At 34.7% G+C, this 22,721-nt stretch overlaps 2 protein-coding genes across 2 annotated transcripts in view; both read left to right on the top strand.

The window, feature by feature from the left end:
* Positions 1-22,721, top strand: part of LOC124359419 (Y+L amino acid transporter 2) — a 141,437-nt gene that overhangs the window by 58,641 nt on the left and 60,075 nt on the right. Inside the window, exon 3 of the mRNA XM_046812150.1 lies at positions 2,950-3,196. Within this exon, the coding sequence (XP_046668106.1) occupies positions 2,950-3,196 (247 nt within the window). The remainder of the gene's footprint in view (positions 1-2,949; positions 3,197-22,721) is intronic.
* LOC124359421 lies at positions 11,520-12,795 on the top strand. The gene has a single exon (XM_046812153.1). It carries the CDS (start codon positions 12,128-12,130, stop codon positions 12,659-12,661), a length of 534 nt encoding a protein of 177 aa, XP_046668109.1. The 5' UTR covers positions 11,520-12,127; the 3' UTR covers positions 12,662-12,795.

The raw sequence follows: 22,721 nt of genomic DNA, 5'->3' as shown, positions 1-22,721 counted from the left end.
TGCAGTTAAAACGATCATAAATTTGAGTACTAACGATTTAAGAAAAGATTTTTTAGTAAATTATTTTGTTGTGTATAAAAATCCACCAAATATTCCAACTCAAATTTTTCAATTTTGAGCTAGGCGATTAGTTTGGATGCTTATAAAAAATATACTTTTAAGTGACGCATTTTACAAAGCATGTCCTGAGCGGGCTTGAGATCACACATGAAAACCGCCTACTAATTTAATTATATAATTAACTTTTTCTGTAGTTGTATTTCATCTGAAGGATTTAGATACATCTTTTTCTAAAATTATTTTGATTTATTATATATTGCATTCGGTAATTATTGCCAAAATAGGAATTTAGGTTCACAAAAGTTTACAAGAAAAAATGGTCGTATTTTACCTGTTACACGTTTTACATTCTTGGATATAGATTTTATACAAATCCTTTTGGCAGTTAATATTTAATGAAAATGGGATGCTGTTGCTGTAGTATTACTGCTTATGGTGCACAACTAGACAATATTTCAGACACTGCCGACAAGAAGAGAGTGAATGGAGAAAAATTTCACATTCTCGTTATCAGTGACGTAGCTTGACCTTATCAGCTGTCTTTACCTCGGTACGTACGACCTTGCTGGCAGCATGTGGATCGTCTCGCGGTGTAGCCGCCTGCTAAGGCTGAATAGTTGACATACCTATATAAAAGATCATAGAACAATAAACGTTGGAAAAACTAATAGTAACATTCCTGTTCTCACTCTCACACTCACACTCATTCTCACTCCTCTCACCCTCTTCCCTACACCCCTCCATCACTCTCCTACTCCCTTCCCTTCCTCGTCTCTTCCACCCTTAATTCCTCTTCCTTATTCACTCACTCTTTGAAGTAGCTATTTTCTTCACTCACTCGTCAAAAACAAATTCGAAAGGATGTCAGTAGACAAGTATGTAAATGTGTTCTAGACAATTAACATTGTGTGCTGCCTTGATCCTATAACAGCAAGTGCCCACATTCTATTTGGTTTAATAATTTAACATGTACGTAGTTAAATACGAAAAGATTATTTTCAACAATTTTTATTACTATACTTCAAATGTCTATGGAATACCTCATGTTTCATCGGTACACTTTTCAACCTACATCAGTTATTAATAGTATATATTAAACTGAAGTAATCAATTCAACTTTATTTAGTACTTACTCAGTACTTTTAATTGTTGAAAGGATTTAGTAATTTATATATTTTGGACAACATAAATATTTCAAGATGTTAAAGTATGTAATTAAATGTGTACACACGCTAAAATATATGCACGAAATATTTCGGATCAACTTCTTAAAACAATTTAACTATACTCTGACGTACTTTAAGCCTAATCAATGACTTTAACTTGACCTCGTATACTTTAACTTTGATATACTTGTAATACAACTCTGTTTCGCCATCTAAAACACATAAGAAATGCGTGTAAAGTGAGACACTGTTATAACATAACAACAGTTATATTTTTGCATTGGTATTTTTACATTTAACTTTTGCCTGTTAGTAGTGAATAGAACATTTTTGGTAGAAAACACACCTATGTTTAGAGAGATTTGACGATCAGTATAAAGAATACCTTACACTAAAAGATAACTTCAAAGGTAATTCAAAAATGTTATTAAATCTCAATATGTACGTAGTTCCTAATTGTTTTTTCGCTGGTTCGTTATAGAAGATAAGAACATTATTATGGGCCGACAGTTTCGCAAACGCACGACTTATGATTGTACACCGGCCCCGTTGAGAAATCTGGGCCAGGATATTATGTGATACCAACACCTTATTACTCGGCAACTCGTAGGCCATCATTACTAGACGGTTGGCGAAATCCTACAATGAAATGCCCCTGAGCATCGATAGTCAAAATTGTGTTACGGTTTATGATGAAGTTGCAGATAATTTTCAGAGTCGTGTTTATAACCAACGCATACTAATCTGCACATTCTATAAAGCCTAAATTGGCTTCGAAGTTCATACATTACTTTATACATGTTTACAGTGTAAAGCTCAACTATACAAAAGCAAGGACGTCGGTAAACACTCGTAGTTCACTCACTTCGACCTTGCCCTATCGATTAGGTTATGTCGCGCCACCGCTCCTCGACTATCGACTTATCGATCATTTAGTCTCTTAGAGACATTAAAACTTCCCATTACATTGAGAACACGATTAAGTGAGTCTATATTAGGCATGGAAACGGAATAGAGTTAGATCCTTTGAATTTACGTAATTTATTTACTTAAATGTTTCCAAGGTGTGGAGAAATACCGTTTGTCATATATTTTACATCTCATTAAACATGCTTAGTTTTAAAAAGTAAAATACAATCATGTTTGAATCACTTGTCTCGTAGTACGATTATGTAAATCTTTTGTACTGTAAAGGTTAATGCTTTTAAATCTTTTATCCCGTCCTGTAAGTTAATTGTTTAGCACTTTCTATGTAATATGCATTGAACCATATTAATGGTTATATTTATCTTTTATAACAGAATAGAAGCGATAACGAATATATCAGTATTAAGAAATATTATTAGTAATATAAAATTAAAGATGACACGCTGGGTCCGTAACATCATTTGTCTGTAGAGCCATTATACAAATTTATGACCTATTGTTTTACTACGGGTTTATTTTTAAATCTAATTTATTTCCCAGCTATATCGATCATTGTCGTCTTCTTGATTTTTCATGTCTTACAATAAAAGTTGTACTTTTACTTTATATGTCCCTTCCTCATAACTTACAACTAATTTTGAGAATGATTTGCATTCAATATCAGTCATAAATAATTTAATTCCATAACTGTCCTTATATTTCTTAATTTTACAATTATTTTGTCCCTTTTTAAGTTTTCTGTTTCCAAGATGTCCTCCTTACAATAATTAGCATTTACCTGTAACTTGCTCTACAGGTGGGAGCCTACTGCTATGCCGAGCTCGGCTGCATGATCTCAAAGTCCGGAGCCGACTATGCCTACATCATGGAGACTTTCGGACCCTTCCTGGCCTTCATCCGGTTGTGGATCGAGTGCATGATCGTGCGGCCCTGCTCCCTTGCGATCGTAGCCCTCACCTTCAGCCTGTACATCCTCAAACCATTCTTCCCGGAGTGTCAGCCCCCGGACGAAAGTATCCGGCTTCTCGCCGTCTGCTGTATCCGTAAGTATCCACATCTTCCGGTAAATTATTGATGTGTACCAAAGGATGTGAAGGACTAAAGAGATGAAAAAGGCAAAGGAATTAAATTATGTAGTATTAATCTTCGTTTTCACAAAAGAATTTCTCGTTAAGATGACATTGCAGAGCAAACGTGAATACTTTCACTGTAATTCTGCCTGAAACAGCGAACCAACAAATTACAGAAAGTTCCATCGCTGTAAGACCACTGAGACTGATTGTTTCACCCCCCCCCTCCACCGCACCCTTCGCAAATGTGATGTCTGTTAGAAGTGGGTGTGGTGGGGTAGGGGGACAAATTAAAACCTCAGCCGTGACAACATAAACCAGGCTTTAGCCGGTTTGTTAACGCCAATCAATTAATTAGGCTTATGTACTCAGCCTGAGCAAGCAATAAACAAATTAACTGATCGGTTTGGTCTCGAGACACTTGTATTTTTAGACATTTTATCGTCCACACTTCCTCTTAAGAGTGAGATAACTTTTACAAGCGTTATATTAATCATACGCTTTATTACTATTAGGTACTGAATTTCCTCCTTCTCTTAGGTCACATAGATGGTATATGGGATTTTCTTTGATTATGCCTATCCGTACAGTTTTTTTTCTGGAATTGGCCATGACTGATGATTAGTCCAAATGCCCTCTTAAGTTCATCCCTGCCTAATGAAAGAAGGAATTTTGTAAGAGCAGCACTAAAACCTTTGATGCCGTTTCCCGACACATTACCTGGAGTGAAAATGATACAAGTTACACTTCTGCTTTGGTAAGATTGACTGTGAAACTTATCGCCGAGCGACTCGTGCCACAGACATCCTGTGTGTCCCGGGCCTTGACCCCGCCCCCTGTTTGAACCAGTGCGGGCTACATGAGTCCCTGATGTTTCGGGACCTATCTCAGTTCTAGATGTATACGTGATGTAACACGCTTAACTTGAGCTTCCACACATTCCCATAGTATTACTAATTACAGTATAAAATTTGCAGAGGTAAGAAAACTTTGTATTCATAATGTAAATACATCCATAACCTGATTCTCCTTAACGCTAAACTTCAATTATGTACATTCTACTGAAAAACTTCCTAAGGTAATCGTAAAATCTATGAAGGAAATGTTATGCTAAAAGGGTTAGCATAAAATTTCCTCCCTACATTTTACAGATTCTGGAACGATTAAAGAATATTAATCGTTTGGTTCAACCAACCAAAAGCGATTAAACGAAATCTAATCCAATATTTCAATAAGTAACATTGTATTTGGAGCGGCACAAGCTCGTCTCGCTGATGAATTTGTAAATCACTTGTCGTCGTGCTTATGGTTATGACGATTAGAATTGTCCGAACAGACACAGTTGGCCAACTTAAATCAAGATAAGCACCGGAAGTGCAAATGTTAGCGAGGTCAGGAAGTTCAGTTTTCTCAGGTGTTAAGTCGGTGGATTTAAATGGGTCAGAGTTGTTGTTGCCAATGTTACAACTATTCATTTACATTTTAAACTATTCCAATCCATTTTTTACGGAAGTGTTTATGAAAATACGCTGAGAATATAATGAAGTGCAAATACTAAACCATAAATTTAGAAGAAAATAATACGGAACAAAGAAACGTGTACAAAATGAAATTGAAATTCTAGTAATAAATAACGAAATATTATAAACAAACTTTTTTTCTTTTTATTTAAATCTCATTTAAGCCTTAGCATCAGCTATGCCGGCTTCGAAGTGCACTGGTTTTTATTATTATTACATTATTGGACCTCCCCGGGATTTGAACCCGTGATCTCTCGGTTAGAGAGCCGAGACTATAACCATTAGTTTACGGAGGAGGACATAAACAAGCTTAGAACCTGTAAGAATGCGGTCACAAAATTAAATAGTAATTATTCAGTACAAATTTGCTAATCTTATCTTTTTTCACTATTTAATTATTGAAGACAGTACGCAGATTGTATCTTCATCTTGAGATGATCTTAAAAAGTGCCCATTTAAATTTCTTTTCACTTTCTGTAATACATTGTTTTATTAACAAACAAGAATATTGCGCTTAAGTCTGATAATTAAATTTTTAATGAGCTATCGCCATGAGTAGGAAAGCCAGTCAAGTGTTTGGAATTATTAATGGGTACATCGCTGTGTTAGCCATTAGCATAGTTTCGTTCCAATGTCATTTCCCAACAAATGATGTTGCCCACTTCGTGCTCACAGAACCCCGTCACTGTCTCCCTACATGTACAGGTCGTGACTCGTCTGCGACCGTATATGTTCCGTTAAGTAGGTTTGTGTTACAGCTGCTGTCATTGGTGCCCAACAACAAAGGACCCTCCGAGAATGATTCTGGTTATTTAGATTTACAAAATATCGGCCTCACGGTGCAGGTTTAAATGTTAAGTTTTGAATTAATATAATTTCTCTATAAAAGAAGCTCTTGAGCTAAATTATTGTAGTCGATTGCAGCTACTACCGAAGAGCAACTATACGTAAGAAAGATCCGCGTTCAAATAGGTTAAGTCTCAATAAAAATCTTCCCTCTGCACTACTGTAAATTACAGCACATTAGCTCCCAAACTTGCAACTAATTTAATGCTTTACTGGCTGCTGGGGAGCATCCTGAAGAATTCAAGCCATTCTCGCTTTTCAATTTATAAACCTGGATATATTAATGTCATTTTAAACTATGGCCCCATCTCCATACTTCAAACTCTGGCTATGGGTTTAAAGGGGGGGGGGTTTCTCATCGCATGAAAAATAATACAGCAAGTGAAATCTGCTTTCTGCAGCACGTTTCACATCTATGTGACCCACTTTATGAAATTCAGTTCTTTTCTAATCAAGAAGCATCTTTTACTAATAACCAATTTGACGCCATTTATTTTGCTCTTTAAAGGCATTGGGCATAATCTACCACATCATACTCGCCCAAGAAGATGCGAACAAAGATTTGATTGACGTTAAATTTGGAAATGAATGATCAAACAGACGAAATTTAGTCATATGCAGAGATAATGCAAATAATTTACAGATAACGCTGCTATCCTGCGTACCACAGTGGTTGTCCAAACTCGTTTCTCTACCCCACACAATTATCTACTCAGCCCTTAATCCTTATGTCCCCCCTTTGTTGGAATCTTCCAGCAGCAATTCACAACGACTCTCTTTTGCTTGCTGACAATGTTGAGGGGTTTTCAATCATGACAATGGTTGTGGAGTGTTTAGTGACCCAAATTTCAGAGATAACGAAGAGTAAAAATGGTTGAGTAGTTAAAACCACTGATGTTTGGCTGAAAGGATGGCAGGGTTCAAGAAGATTTCATTGTAACTCATCTATATTCGTTTATAAAATGCGGGATGAAATACGAGTAATGCCTTTACTAAGTGGCTCTAGATGTTTCACTGACACCTTCATTAAATACAAAAGTTAATTTTCTGTATGCATGCAGCAGTATACTTGATTTGATTTTATCCTAAAAGTCTTTAGACAAGGCCCTGAAAACTATAATGCTCTGGCGTGTCAAATAGACTATGGCATGACTTCGGAGAGCTGGCAACAGTGTGCAGATCAATGTCGACTGTTCACGGACAGTGAATCCAATGTTTTAACACAGAAACGTAGCGTTCTGATTCTAATTGATCCTGACCTTCGTTAATTACCCATTATTCTCAAACATTAATTCCTATTTTTTAATTATAAAATACGACCATTACATTACTCCATAAATTACGCCATAATTTATTGATGGCAATAGTAGATCAAGTAGTTGTTAAATTTATTTATTCATTTACTTACTATTTACTCCATATTATCTTGTTGTAATATTATGTTACACTTATTATCACTCACATTTTTGTCATTAACACTATTTCTATTCCTTTTCACTATTTATCATTTATAAAATATCTTATAGCTTGTATTTAATGTAGACAAAATAATTGTCTCTTATTACGAATTTGAAATATATAATACATTTATTAATAAATCCTTCAGTTATATGTTAATTAAAATATTATTGATTTTAATAGAATTAGAAATAATATTACTCATACATTAAAATTGGATTGATTCAGAGTTCGATTGGAAACTGATTAAACGTGACCGTGAACGATCCAATTTTGGATTACCCTAAGATAAGGTAACCCTAATCTTTATTTCAAATCCTTTCATGGACAAAAATATACCTATGATAAACTTTTGTCCTAAAGGATGTTACATTCTACATCCTGGTTCTTCATCATACCTCAGACTGCAATGGAGTTCCTTTACCATGTATTATGTTTAGTCTTATGTAACAGTTTCCAGCGGTGCAATAGAAATAGGTCTGTAGATGTGGAAATGTAGTACTTTTTTAACATATCGATGCGAAACGCCCGTAATAATCATTGTGCTTCACAAGAATACCTGAGTAAGATACGTGCGAAGAGTTGGTAATATTAGGAGACAACCGATATATAGGTAACTTTTGTTCAACACTTTGTGGTCTAATACAAAACACACGTAATAATCATTGTGCTTCACAAGAATACCTGAGTAAGATACGTGCGAAGAGTTGGTAATATTAGGAAACAACCGATACATAGGTAACTTTTGTTCAACACTTTGTGGTCTAATACAAAACACACGTAATAATAATTGTGTTTCACAAGAATACCTGAGTAAGATACGTGCGAAGAGTTGGTAATATTAGGAGACAACCGATATATAGGTAACTTTTGTTCAACACTTTGTGGTCTAATACAAAACACACGTAATAATCATTGTGTTTCACAAGAATACCTGAGTAAGATACGTGCGAAGAGTTGGTAATATTAGGAGACAACCGATATATAGGTAACTTTTGTTCAACACTTTGTGGTCTAATACAAAACGCCCGTAATAATCATTGTGCTTCACAAGAATACCTGAGTAAGATACGTGCGAAGAGTTGGTAATATTAGGAGACAACCGATATATAGGTAACTTTTGTTCAACACTTTGTGGTCTAATACAAAACGCCCGTAATAATCATTGTGCTTCACAAGAATACCTGAGTAAGATACGTGCGAAGAGTTGGTAATATTAGGAGACAACCGATATATAGGTAACTTTTGTTCAACACTTTGTGGTCTAATACAAAACACACGTAATGATTACCAAAGGTGACGTAACTGTGTAGAAAATGCGCGCCATCAGATATACTATCACAGGCACTAACTGATAAGTTAACAGCTAAATATAACAGCGGGGCGATAGGATAAGGTACATGGATTCGTTTTACAACTATTGTAAATACTCAAATTCCACTATCAAGGAAAGGGTAAAATTAAAAAATTTAAGATTTTATTTAAAATACCGTAGTCTTAATCCTCTAAAAGTACAAACACAAAATTAAATAAAAATCCACGAAAATATAAATGTAACTTAAAATTTTAGTAAGTTTCAAAAGCTTTAAAGTGGTATAAAAATCGTAATCTCTTTAACGGTTTCACTTTTATAGGTTGTTTAAGCCAATTTGAGAATTAGCACAATCACCAAAACCAATCGTTTCGCGGAAAACCGCCATATCTAAAATTCTTTGCAGAAACTATTGAACTCTGCGTGCAGTTAATTTTTATATTGACGATTTAACCAAAAATACAAATTTAATTTTTTTATTTGAAGTAAATCGGTTTTCTAAAACTTATATTATTTCGAATTTATTTCCACATAATTTTATTTATAATAAACAAAATTGACAGCAAAGCCCAGTAGTGTAACAACCGTAAAAGGTATTTTACAATAGTGTAGAATGCACAATCGCGTTTTAGTGCCTTGCCATAGAGTAATTGATTACTCTACGTCTTGGAGTGATACTTTATTATACGAGCTAGAGTAGTACGATTCTCTATGGCTTAGAGTAATACGTTACTTTATGACCTAGAGTAGTACGTTACTCTATGACCTACTCGTTCGTTACTCTAGGCTTAGAGTAGTACATTTCTCTATGGCCTAGAGTAATACGTTACTCTATGGCGTGGCCAATCTCTCTGGAAGTGCGGACCATAGTTTCTGATACCAACACAGATAGTAAATTTCAAATTCATCAACACGGAATTATTGACCGTATAAGGCATTAATAAATACGGTAAACTTGAACTACCCTGTTTGTTAAATTGTTTCCAAACCCTATTTAGTTGATTTTTGATACTGTAAACAGTTTATTTGATAAGAGGACTGTGGTATAAAATAAATATGCATAATTCTTGCATGAGATGTGTATGTAAACAATATATATATATGAATTAATTATGATAATAATCAAAGATAAAAGGTTGTCTAAACCATGCTACTAATAGTTTAAATTAATAAATAATAAAGGTTTTGCAATGATCAATCTATAGCATCTGAAAATTGCAATTTCATTGTTATAAACACCAACAGGTCAGAAACGAAGTGCCTCAACTATGCGCTCTTCAGTGTCTGCTATCCTAGGCATGCACAATTTACGCGGTCTTCGTAGCGTACATGAGTTAACGACATACAAAAGTATGAACATTATACGAATTTAACGACAGTTCGATCATAAATAAGTTATGGATTCTGGTATGAAAACGTTTTTATTTATTAAGGACCCGAGAGGGCCTTTCTTAAAAACGTCAAATTGTCTGATTATCTGTCTATGTTGATCGATCTTCAAATTTGTTACACTTAAACTCATCAAAAAACGTGTCCGTATACAGTACAGAGAAAAATGTTCATAAACAAACAATACATTAACAAAAACTATTTTTGCGAGACTAATCTTTCATAGTAATAGATTTATCAATTAATTCGCTAAACAAAACATTATGTTTGTATCGTAATGGAAGAACATGCGATAGTAACATATACTCTTAATTTAAACTGTTAGTTTTTATGACATGTTGTTTAAACACATTTGTAATCAATGCAATACCGAGCTGATTGGAGAAAAAGTTGATATTTCTAGCATACTTCATGCAATTTTTGTAACTTATATCGGTTTTCTTGTTTCTTGGGTGGTATTAAATTTTAGCTTAGAACCGTATATTATATTATTTCATGGAAATTGTCAAAGGATCAATTATTTGCAAGCGTGCGAAAATGCCGTATTCAAACTAGTATTAAACACGGGTCCATGTGGTGAGAACCTGACAACTGGTATTTTCCCATATAGGCCATAAAGTAAGGCCCCATTTTGTTCCTTAAAAAGTTCTTGACCCGTTTCTTTGTTAAGAACGATCTTTCAGCAGTACATGTCAGTTATACTGAATTATTAACATAATAATAATTGGTTACTAAAAAGATAATTGAAAAAATTGAAAAAAATGTTGAGGTTCCGGACCCTTCCCGGATCCCCTCGCTGGCTGCGTCCTTGAATATAACCAATGATTTCATTACAACCCTCCCTCCTACTCCTCTAGAAAAATTCTCTCTGCGAAAATGATGGATTACCTACCACAACAGAGAATATAATTTCTTAGGACCTACATCGATGTTTAGCGTTTCATTGTTTTGAAGTTGAAACAGTTATTAGTTCAGTGTTTTCAGACTTTTAGACACATGGGAGATTATTAATTTATATTTGATTAATTTTATTAATTTTCTATGTTGTAACGTCAAATACAGATTTTGGATTAGGAAGTTACTAAGAATTATTATTTCGTAGAGGAGAGGCTTTCTTCTCACTAGGAGCGTTGTTTAATATTCGTGCGTTAAAAGATCCTCTGGTCGAGGTAACATTTTAATTTATGCTACTTCCAGTTTACATCCCGGCTTTGCACGTTGACCTATTTACCACAGAAGGTAAATAGACGAATAGTAGATTTCGTGCCTAGGTCAGGTCATAAAGAACAAAGATAGCAGTGTAGTGTTGATACACGTGGTGTCCTAGACTAGTACGGTACATTGCACCATTAGGGGTCAGAGGCTATCAGAACTTTAACAACTTGGAATATTTGTTCGTCATTAAATTACACAAACATGTGTTTGTGACCAAAACGTGACCTCCTCACTTCATTTCATGTTTTCCCACTGTTGTTTTGTTCGATATGGTTGACGTTATACGTATAATGAGAGTGTATTTGCAGAACATTAAATTGCGCCGGAGTTATCACTAATGCACAAGACGTACAGTGAATTCCTATCTATCAACTACAGTGACAAATACTGACAAGTGCATCTTCACCTATAAATCGTTGGTGATGTTAGGGAAATTCACGTAATACATCATTTGTAAAACATTTCCAAAAGTAAATTATTAAGTTTGTGTTGTTGTTTAAAAATTTTAAGTTTGCAAAAATATTAAATTTTTTGACTTAGTAAACTATTTAATTAAAATACAAAATAGGTCATAAAAATGCACAGTTTCAGAAATGAAACTGTAAAAATCATTTATTTGAACCCTATAAGCTTATTAGTGTCTATACAGGGCTTTGACTTAGGGTGGAACATGAAAATCAATGGTCCCGAATGTGAGGGGAGGCTGCGACCTTCAAGCGTCCTCTGAACTCTCCCCCACCCACCCGCCACCCACACCGCTCCCATTCCCGAGTAATATCCCCCGGAATGTACTCCTAATGGACAAATGCCATAAAAATGGCATGTGCTTAAGAGCGTCCAGGCGGCGCAGTTGTTTGATCAAATCTGTAGTATCAATCACAATCATATCGTAGAGGATTTACAAGTATAATTGATGTATACTTAAAGCTATAAATATTTAATAGGATAAACAACTTAGTAATATACGATGTTGCCTGTTACCGGACATACTGTTCTCGACTTTCCCTGTAACGTTGCCATCTGAATAAATACAAATAAATCAGCTGTTGTTTACCAAACAGAACGAAACATTTATTATAATTTTCATTTATGACAAAAACTATAGTGTAAATTGACACATACAACTGAACTGACACGATGTACCGAGCTAACACGGCCGTGTAGATGGGACAAACAGCCAGCGCTAACAGCATCGTACTTCAGGAGAGAAGAACCAGAGAATCCCTCAACATCGTGGTCTCAGATGAGGTGTTGGACCGCCTGACCAGCGAGCCCAAGATGAAGGAACCGGAGCCGGAACCCGAGCGAGAGCCCGATCCCAGGGCCTACCACCACGTCCACTTCTCGGACTTCGCTCAGATCGACAACCCCGCGGTGGCCGACCAGGAGAGCGAGTTCACCAAGAACAAGAACTACTGGAAGAAGCGGCTGGAGGACCTCCAGGAGGTCCACGAGAGGATCAAGCAGGTCCTGGAGACCGAGAAGGACCGCGGGTATAAAGACGTACAAGTCACCCTCCCTCAAGCAGAGGACGAGAAGGGGGAGAAGCCATGTGTCGACAATCTCAACGAGGTCGCGGATTGCTACAAGACCAACTCCCAGGAACCACTGTTGTGCGATAAGGAAGTCTTAAATTTCGTCTCCTGCCTGAGGGGTAAGACGATGGAAAAACTGAATGAGAAAAAAGAAGACGCTTAACTTCTGTGCCTTTGTATAAGTATGTGATATTGACTGAATTCTTACGTTTGGTATGTAAATCTTCTAGTACCGTTATTGTTTATATTACGCTCACATTTTGTACCGTGCAAATTAAAAATTTTACAGCAATGAAATTAAATCAAACCATCAGTATATTGCAGCCAAAACAGAGCAAAGAGGCAACGAGTAGTTACAATGACTGAAGCAAACTTAGAGGTCTTTATTCAATTAAATTTGGCATCAACGAGTGATTTACTTCGGAACTGTTATACTAGCTGCACAAATTTTCAAATATTAGTACAGAATTTCAGATGAAAGTTCCTCGAGAATATTCAAAAGTGCCTCATGGAATTCATTAAAAAATGACGAAAAGTTCAACAGATAGAACGATTTTTTTCTGTTATATTAGAATGTTAATACAAATATTAACCATATTATCATTATATTGATCGCAATAGACAAGTATCTGTAAGAAAATGCAGTACAAGAAAGAGGTTAACATTTTAAATCAGTTCGTTAATTTTATCCTTATCGCTTTATACTCGTACTATATTTATATGTGTAAACCTCTAACCTACTCGCTCCACCTACAAATCGCAGTAAGGGAATTAAATTGAAATTTAGTAATACTTATGCCAAAAGCTGGTAAGTATATACAAGTAAGTTTTTTCTGGGTTATATCAATGTTCCATTATAATGGTAATAATATTTCTAAAATAAAGACCAAAATCATTCCCTAATTAACCCTTTACTCAACACGTAACACTTCTGATACATACTTATTGTCATTAGCGCGGCTCACTCTCTGTACTGCCAAGAAAAGAGTCAAAACACGTCATATTAATGAACCAAATACCATAAAAATGTCCATATCAGTATATATTATTCACTAAGAAATCTTTTACCTGTGATTAGGTTGTATATTTATAATGTTAATATTACGATAGAATCATATTAATATCTTGACATGGCATTTATGATTCTACAGTAGGGCCTACTTCTAATATCCTAATTGTTATTACCATTGTTGCCCAAGTAGGGATTTACAAGTATTTTTCTTTCGAGAACACCTATTACCCAAGGAAAGGTGAAAGACGATAGGGTATAGAGATAAGGAAATTACCAATAACCATCAATGATCCGGGTGTGCTTAGAGACGTCTAGGTGTCAAGTAAATAATTCCAATGACGTTTTAGTTGTAGTTTGCGAGTTAGCAAGGGTATTGTATTTAGAGAAGATAGGTATAGGGATATCGATTTCGGGTAGGCTTCAGGGAGGCTGTGATCCTATTCTAGCTTAGCATTATCCTAGTAGGTGTGCTGAGGGAAGCCCATGTCAAAGGCAACTTTCTTCTAGTCTTATGCATTTGGAATGGCCTATGATAATTTTGAATGTTCATGAAATAACCATAACTGACTTTCAACAATATCAGTTTTCTAAAATTAATTTCGAAAATAACTTTTATTGGCTACTGACTAGTTAAAAGTATTGTATAGTATAGTTAAAAGTAAACTGTACAAAGTTAAACTTTTCATACTTTAAGCATGACTTGTTTTGGGCTCATTTATTGAGTTGACTTTGTGTAAAGGTCATTATGACTTTGTACACAACGAGAATTTTAAATTTGTAAATATTCTCCATAGATTCTCCACCAGACAATCCAATACCTTACGAAATATACAGAAAAGGTTTAGTTGCATTTTGTTATATCTTCATCGATTTGGCCGCAAAACGTGTTTAAATGCATATGTTTTGTAACTTTTTGGTGGGAATTTAGTTTCTGGAGTCGCTAACGGCCGAACCGTTGATCACAGCTTAAATATTTATCCCTTAGTAACTATAAAATTATGAGGTCTATTATAAAAAAAGGTCCATTAGCTTTCTGTCGTATATTCTTTAGTAAGTTCGTAAAACGCTAGGTTGTGTAAGTGTAAACATCATATTTAGGACGTTAGCTTTCATAGAATACAATTTCTTATATTTAAAATTGTATTTTTTCTGCAGTAAATTTGTACATTAAATTTTTATTATAGATAGGCTACAAGGGGTTAGGATTATCTTACAAAAATGTATCAACTGCTATGTATTGCTTTATTGTGTATTACGTTACACTAAAACATGGTATAAATTCTCGTTCAGTAGGTTCTAACCTTTTCCAGCCATAAGCTTGCCATCTTTATATTAGTCATAACTGTACAGGAATTTCGTTTTAATTGTTGGGTTAGACTAAAAACGTGTCAGTACTATTGGATAAGACGTAAAAAGCCGTTCAATAGAGCGGTAATAACAAATAAACATTTACTACGCTTTTATTAGCTTGCTTCCAGGAACTTCGTGCGAGATTCAAAGAAAATTGAAATACGTTTTTTAACTTTAGCAGTTTAAAAAATTGTAGCAAGAAAAAATGTAACCCAATAAAATAAAAATTTGGATTGACGGAGTTTTTTCATAAAGCCGGTACACTGGGTTAAATATATTTTTATGTTAATCATTGGATTAACGTCGTTACCCTAATAAGGTAAAAATGAAAAACAAAACGGTAAATTTAGTGTCATGATGATAAATAATAAGTCTTAGTTTTAATCGTGGATTGTTTTATTGTCACCACTGCTAAGACTAAATGAAAGAACTTCATGACACTAGCTGTGTAGTTGGCGTGTTTATTTTTCAAGGCTATCCGAGTATCTTCTAATATGGATGTGCTTGTTAAGACTTTTATAGAGTATCTTTGAGTAGTTTTCGTTGTTTACGACAGTTGATTTGAATTAATAGCATGATAGTTATGGCCATTCGCCATCGTTTAGGTGATGCAAGAATTGTACATCAGGTTTTGTTGGCAACGGTATGGTGCTGTCCAGTGGCGTAACCATGGGGTGGGGATGAGGGGGTCAGAACCCTTCCTCCAAACCTTAAATAAATAAAAGCAACCCAACTTGTTTGAAATGCAGCAGTTAAAATGTTTTACTTATATTAAGACAAGAAACTACAATTTAAAAATTCCAAACTACTTCCATACAAATAGAAACTACTTCTATTTTTATCCAATGGATTAAAATTGTTATTTATTATACCCGGTGTGTTGTGTGTTCTTCAACAATATCAATCTCCAAAGTCAAAACCTACTTTCGGGTCAAGAAGTGAAGATACTCGAGCTTAAACGTTAACTAAAAACTAGTAGACCTACATAACGGGGTTTTCATTAAACTTTAGCCTTTCTTTATTTCTGCTTTTAGACATACAGAACAAATTATTTACAACCTCCAGTTTTTAAACCAATAAAAATACTATTGCTATATAACAAGTCGTTAGTAAATGGTATATAGATATTTTATTACAAACCCCGCCACGTTGAAAACTTACTAGGGAATGATTATAGTTATTCTAAGCATATTGCACGAGTGCATTCTAAAAATTTCGACCTTTTAATTACTTTCAAGCTTTTGGTTTACATACTATTTTTATACATGTAGGTGCTAAGAGCTCATAATTAAATTCATACGGCTAACAAACTCGTTTAGGGCATATTTATAGAAAAGGGCCCATTGCAATCAGTTAAAATTATAATAGTAATATTATCACTTGTATTTTTACCTGTGGTTTAGTTCAACTCTTACTCACAATATGTCCAAAGTTGACCAAATATCAAATTATGTTATGCCAATTTAATAAAAAATATACAATTCCTCAAGGATCAATTCTCAGTTCGATTCTTTACTGCTCTATGTCGATTACATAAAATGGTCATTAAAGCACCGAGAAATTTTGAATATTCAGAACAGAATGCCATTGTTGCAGTCAAAAAATCGGGAGGGGGGGTGCTATCAACCAGTATTTGAGAGCGTTCGAATTTTTTTAATAGGCAACGATGCGGATTATCACAAAATTTAAAATTTAGAAAATTGCTTAAACAACTTTAAGAAGGTTACAACCTTTAACTCTGTCAAGCTTCTATTTTTTGTAAATATATTACATTTTCATACGTGCCATGTATAACAACACTATACTACGGGGCAGAAATAACTACAGGTCTGGGAAACAAAGATCTGTGGGTCCTGATTCTTGGTGGCGGCACAAGTAAATTTCCAATTGATTAGCAATTTCGTAAATTAATAAAAATTCTGACACTCAAGGCCATGCTATATCAATCGAACAGTAAGTCTAAGATATTCAGTAAGTCTGTCATGAGAGTGGTTTAAATAGGCAGATTTCTCGAAATATACCCATGAGTTGATTTTGAAAATAAGAAGCTAAATTAATTATGTGTTGGTGTAGTTTGGTTCAAAAGTGAAGCAAAACTTGTTCCAGCCATTAATTTATCATTTCAAAAGATTACCGCCTACTTAATTGGTGATCTTAATTATTTTATAGTAGCTCCGCTGTTTTCTACTTTTGTAATTTGTTTTATTGCCCATCACCATAAACATCCTCGTTCTAATTAACGTAATGAGTCTACCACAATCGTAAAAGTCAATTACTAGAACTAGAGGTTAACACATGCTCTAGTGACATTACTTACGTACATCATTATTTATGTCATAAAATTAGAGCAATCATTTGAAACGTAGTTAGTGTAGTCTAAATGCAATATTAATTCCGACTTATTCCTACATTGATGTCGATGGCTATTAAACAAGTATATATTTTAATTATTATGTATTTATCATTTTCGTTATAAAAGTTTTTTCTGATTTTTAATGAACCCGTCTCTGCTAAAAAAATTAAGGGTTTAGTTACAAATAAAATGATAAATATTTTCAATTATAATTAAGATATAAATACAGGTAAGTGTCAATACTTCATCCTCAAATAAATGATCTAACAGCATAGACAATAACTAATTGCAAGAACGGGTTTTTACATAGTTTAATGGTAAGATAACTGCAAATAGGATAGACGTATAATAAGGTATGATGTAAAAAAAGTATACCAAAGTTCTATGGCACACATTTTATGATTCAACTGCAATATTGAAATTTTTAATTTCAATCGCAATAAAAAAAATAAAAAGGTTTTAATTGGTTACGGTTTTCTTGTAACTTTCTACGTTGTTGTATATCGATAGTTTCAATAGCGCCTGCAATACTGTGTTTATAATTTGCACTGCAAGTAGATATGCATTTTGCGTCCTTTCATTTACAGTTAATATTATAAATATTCTATAATTAAATTTGTACAGAAGATTTTACATTATTTTAAGACCATGTTTTATCAACGTTAGACATATTCATATTACACTAACCTGTTATTTTTGTGACTCATGTATTACTAATTTGTATTAACAATTGTGCTATTTGACTATGTTTACTATTTTTTTCCAATTACATGATCTCTTTGACTCATGTAGAAGAAAATATTCAAATTCAAGCCTGCTATCCTGTATTACACCAGAAACAGTTTAATTTTGTTAACAGAGTTTTTATTTAATTTTATATCTGTTTTTGACAGAACAAATTACCGAAAAGTAAGCACAGTGTTTTAGGAATTTCAAATTTCAATTTTTATTTTGTAATAGCAATGAGTGAATTTAACAAAAAAAAACAACATTTATATTTTGAGCACAAAACTACATTATTTTGATGGCGTGCCCGCTTTGTCTAAACATGGATGATCAATAGCAATACAATCTATTGCTTTGCTATTTTTACATGAATGAAAACATTGCACTTGTAAGCACTACATTATGTTGTTACACCAAATTAATACTTTATGCCTTACTTTCACTAATATAAAAGTAGATTTAAATAGAAGATCACTCCGAGTTGAGTTGAGTCTGCTTGTGGTCGATAACCTTTTGTTATTTACTTAGCTGTTACGTTTTTTCCACAATTTCTTAATTTAATAAATGGATATAATAAAAACAAGAAAACATTACGATTAAACTATGTCATTTAATTCGATTTCGTTAATAGCATTTTTGTAGTTTTAAACAGTATTTTGTAGAATGAAACAAAAGGCCTACTATTTTAAGTTTAAAATAAAAGCGATGCGCATTTTTCAGTCCAAACAGATAATGTATGAAATAAATAATTGTATGTTTTATCGGCCAGCAATAGGTTCCGCTGTTTTATACAAATGCAAATGACAGAGTAACCGCTCTGGCCGAGGAGAAGCGTCGCGCCGCCCTCACAGTGCCATGCCCCGCGTCCCGGCGCGTCTGCATTCAGCTGTAAACACAATATTGCCGCCAATATTGTGTTGTATTGTTTTTTTAATATGAGTCTACATACAACTGTTGTCATACCAAGGGCAACTTCGATGACAGAGGGTACAATGACTTCTGTACTAATAAAACAGCAAGTTTATTGTTATGGGAATGATATTTTCACTATATATTTTATCACATTCAATTGGATTGTATAATTGCATAAATGCTCACATATAAACATAAAGTAGACTTCTTAGTGTAAATTCCTTTACTATTTTTGGCATTTACCGTTCTCAAAAAGGATTTATAATAAAATAATACTGCCATAATGTAACAAAATTAACAGTAATAAACATAAAATTTACATAAATAAATAAACAGTAATGTTTGAACAGGTGATTAAATTTAAGAGATACCTATCATTAACAGAGAAAGGTTTATAAAGTAATAAACATAATTTTGAAAATATTTTAATGTGTAATGAATTCAATTGACCAATTGTATCTTTTATTCAAACCGGAAGGTACTTTTAATTTTAATATGAACATATGTTCCACTATATTCGTATCGTCTGCTCTGCCACCACCGACGACGCCGTTGTGCCTGTGACCTGAAATTAACATTAGAAGCAGCAGTACAAGCAAGTAAACGCCGGCGGGCACCAACGTCCATCTTCACTGACAACACAAATACTGAGTTCATAGCGAACATTATAATTTATTAAACAAATATCTAAGTAACTGTATGCAAATTAAAAAAAAAGTTTTATAAACAATATTAAGTTCGGCTAACATGTTCGTTTCTAACATTGCCCAGTGTGGACGCAGCTTGATCATAAGTATGCTATTCTGCAATATTGTTTCATATACTATTTTTCATTGCATTGATTTGGTATCACCAATTTATAAAAAAAACGAGAAATAAATTGGCAATTTGTGGTTTTGCGTGTGGTTTCTTTTTATGATCGTCGCAATCCCTTTACGACGTAGGTGTGATTAATTTATAGTTTTTATGAGGAAAAGGCCTTATTCTGCCCATCCATATGCGGCACTGGCCTTTGCAAGGGTCATACCAAACAAATATAATGAGGAGAGTCGATACAGTACAAGGTCCATGGTACTGATAAAAATTGTTGCTGTCACATACGAGATTTCAACCTGTGCTACCTCTAACTTAGATCCAATGACTGACGTCTTAGACCACTCGGCCATCGGCACTCTAGATGTACTACACGGCAACCTGGTACTTGGCCAGTAAAGGAGGACACGTTGAAGAGGAGTGCAGGAGGATATTATTGTCGATTGACCGTCCAACATCTGAGGATCATCGTGCTTTATCTGGTAACAATACAAAATGATAAATGCCTGGAAGTTATAAGTACTGCGAGGGAGACACTACTGTACTAGTAGTAAATATCCAGGATGTTACTTGTGTTGCGGCCTGGAGATGTTACCGGTACTTAGAACTACAATAGCGTAGTGTTACTGATTGAGCACTGGAAAGTGTAAAATGCACGAATAATCGTGCTACCTACACAATACATCCACTATCCAAAACGAATTTTAAACACTGGACTTAGTTTCTTCTTTTTATGCACATCGATCATGTTGACATGTTTAAGCTAGCTACATTCTACTGGATCAATTCTATTTTGTATTTACTTTCCAAAACATGTTTCACAATTTAAATTTTAATACATACCAACTGTTTTACGTTTGTCTAAGCACTAAGTAAGTTTCTTATTTGCTGAAGACATTTCGTGGTTTTCTCCACCAGCTAATAAATATATTTTAAGATATTTTACGGGTTTAAAAAAAAACATCGTAGAAAATACGATGTACGATATATCTATGGTGATATGATATTCTTTACGTTGACTTTTACTATTTCAAGTAGAATTAAAATTGTCCAAGTGAAACTTTCAGAAAAATGTTACCAAAGTATACGTTTCTGAAAGGTCTATTGAATTCTTAGTTATGTTATCTTTAAATTTTAAAAATGTCTATAGTAAAACTAATTATCTTATTTTAAACATATTTTATTAGGAGGTTTGTAAGCCCTTAATTGCCCAAAAAGTTAAATTTGAATATGTTGGTATTGTTAGTGAATTATTTATTTGTGACGTACTTCGGTACGAGCTGCAAGTCTGTGAAATGTCCATCATCTTTAGCGCAGTTTTTACATTGTTTCTGCTTTCACCGCGCTCGTCCCAACAGCGTTAGCTTAATATGGATCTGCGAGACGAGAGAAAGTACCTGAGCGGTGCGGCGTGTCAACTAGTGAGTAACAAACCCGATCTGGTGACCTGTCAGGTTATATCCTGCACGCTGACTCCTACTGAACCACGTCGTCAAGCGGGCACACTTTTTCTAAATCACTCAATATTCGCCTATTATCCTTAGTTTGTTAATGTAGAGTATCACGAAGACAACCTTTTTCGTATTTTATTAAGTTGTTCATTGGCTAACAATCTTAACAATGTAAAAGTACACCAGACCAAGTGTCATGTAATAGGCTTCCCTAAGGATGGGAGTAGAATGAAGAGCATTCCCTGGAGGGACACACACCATCATCGAACTCAATCTCGGCCATGTATAAACTGCGATAACTTTAAGCGTTGGCTAACAATCTTAACAATGTAAAAGTACACCAGACCAAGTGTCATGTAATAGGCTTCCCTAAGGATGGGAGTAGAATGAAGAGCATTCCCTGGAGGGACACACACCATCATCGAACTCAATCTCGGCCATGTATAAATTGCGATAACTTTAAGCGTTGGCTAACAATCTTAACAATGTAAAAGTACACCAGACCAAGTGTCATGTAATAGGCTTCCCTAAGGATGGGAGTAGAATGAAGAGCATTCCCTGGAGGGACACACACCATCATCGAACTCAATCTCGGCCATGTATAAACTGCGATAACTTTGAGCGTTGGTTAACAATCTTAACAATGTAAAAGTACACCAGACCAAGTGTCATGTAATAGGCTTCCCTAAGGATGGGAGTAGAATGAAGAGCATTCCCTGGAGGGACACACACCATCATCGAACTCAATCTCGGCCATGTATAAACTGCGATAACTTTAAGCGTTGGTTAACAATCTTAACAATGTAAAAGTACACCAGACCAAGTGTCATGTAATAGGCTTCCCTAAGGATGGGAGTAGAATGAAGAGCATTCCCTGGAGGGACACACACCATCATCGAACTCAATCTCGGCCATGTATAAACTGCGATAACTTTAAGCGTTGGTTAACAATCTTAACAATGTAAAAGTACACCAGACCAAGTGTCATGTAATAGGCTTCCCTAAGGATGGGAGTAGAATGAAGAGCATTCCCTGGAGGGACACACACCATCATCGAACTCAATCTCGGCCATGTATAAATTGCGATAACTTTAAGCGTTGGTTAACAATCTTAACAATGTAAAAGTACACCAGACCAAGTGTCATGTAATAGGCTTCCCTAAGGATGGGAGTAGAATGAAGAGCATTCCCTGGAGGGACACACACCATCATCGAACTCAATCTCGGCCATGTATAAATTGCGATAACTTTAAGCGTTGGTTAACAATCTTAACAATGTAAAAGTACACCAGACCAAGTGTCATGTAATAGGCTTCCCTAAGGATGGGAGTAGAATGAAGAGCATTCCCTGGAGGGACACACACCATCATCGAACTCAATCTCGGCCATGTATAAATTGCGATAACTTTAAGCGTTGGTTAACAATCTTAACAATGTAAAAGTACACCAGACCAAGTGTCATGTAATAGGCTTCCCTAAGGATGGGAGTAGAATGAAGAGCATTCCCTGGAGGGACACACACCATCATCGAACTCAATCTCGGCCATGTATAAATTGCGATAACTTTAAGCGTTGGTTAACAATCTTAACAATGTAAAAGTACACC

The sequence above is a fragment of the Homalodisca vitripennis genome, chromosome 4, assembly GCF_021130785.1.
Source record: "Homalodisca vitripennis isolate AUS2020 chromosome 4, UT_GWSS_2.1, whole genome shotgun sequence".
Lineage (NCBI taxonomy): Eukaryota > Metazoa > Arthropoda > Insecta > Hemiptera > Cicadellidae > Homalodisca > Homalodisca vitripennis.
This window is presented reverse-complemented; position numbering and strand designations above follow the sequence as displayed.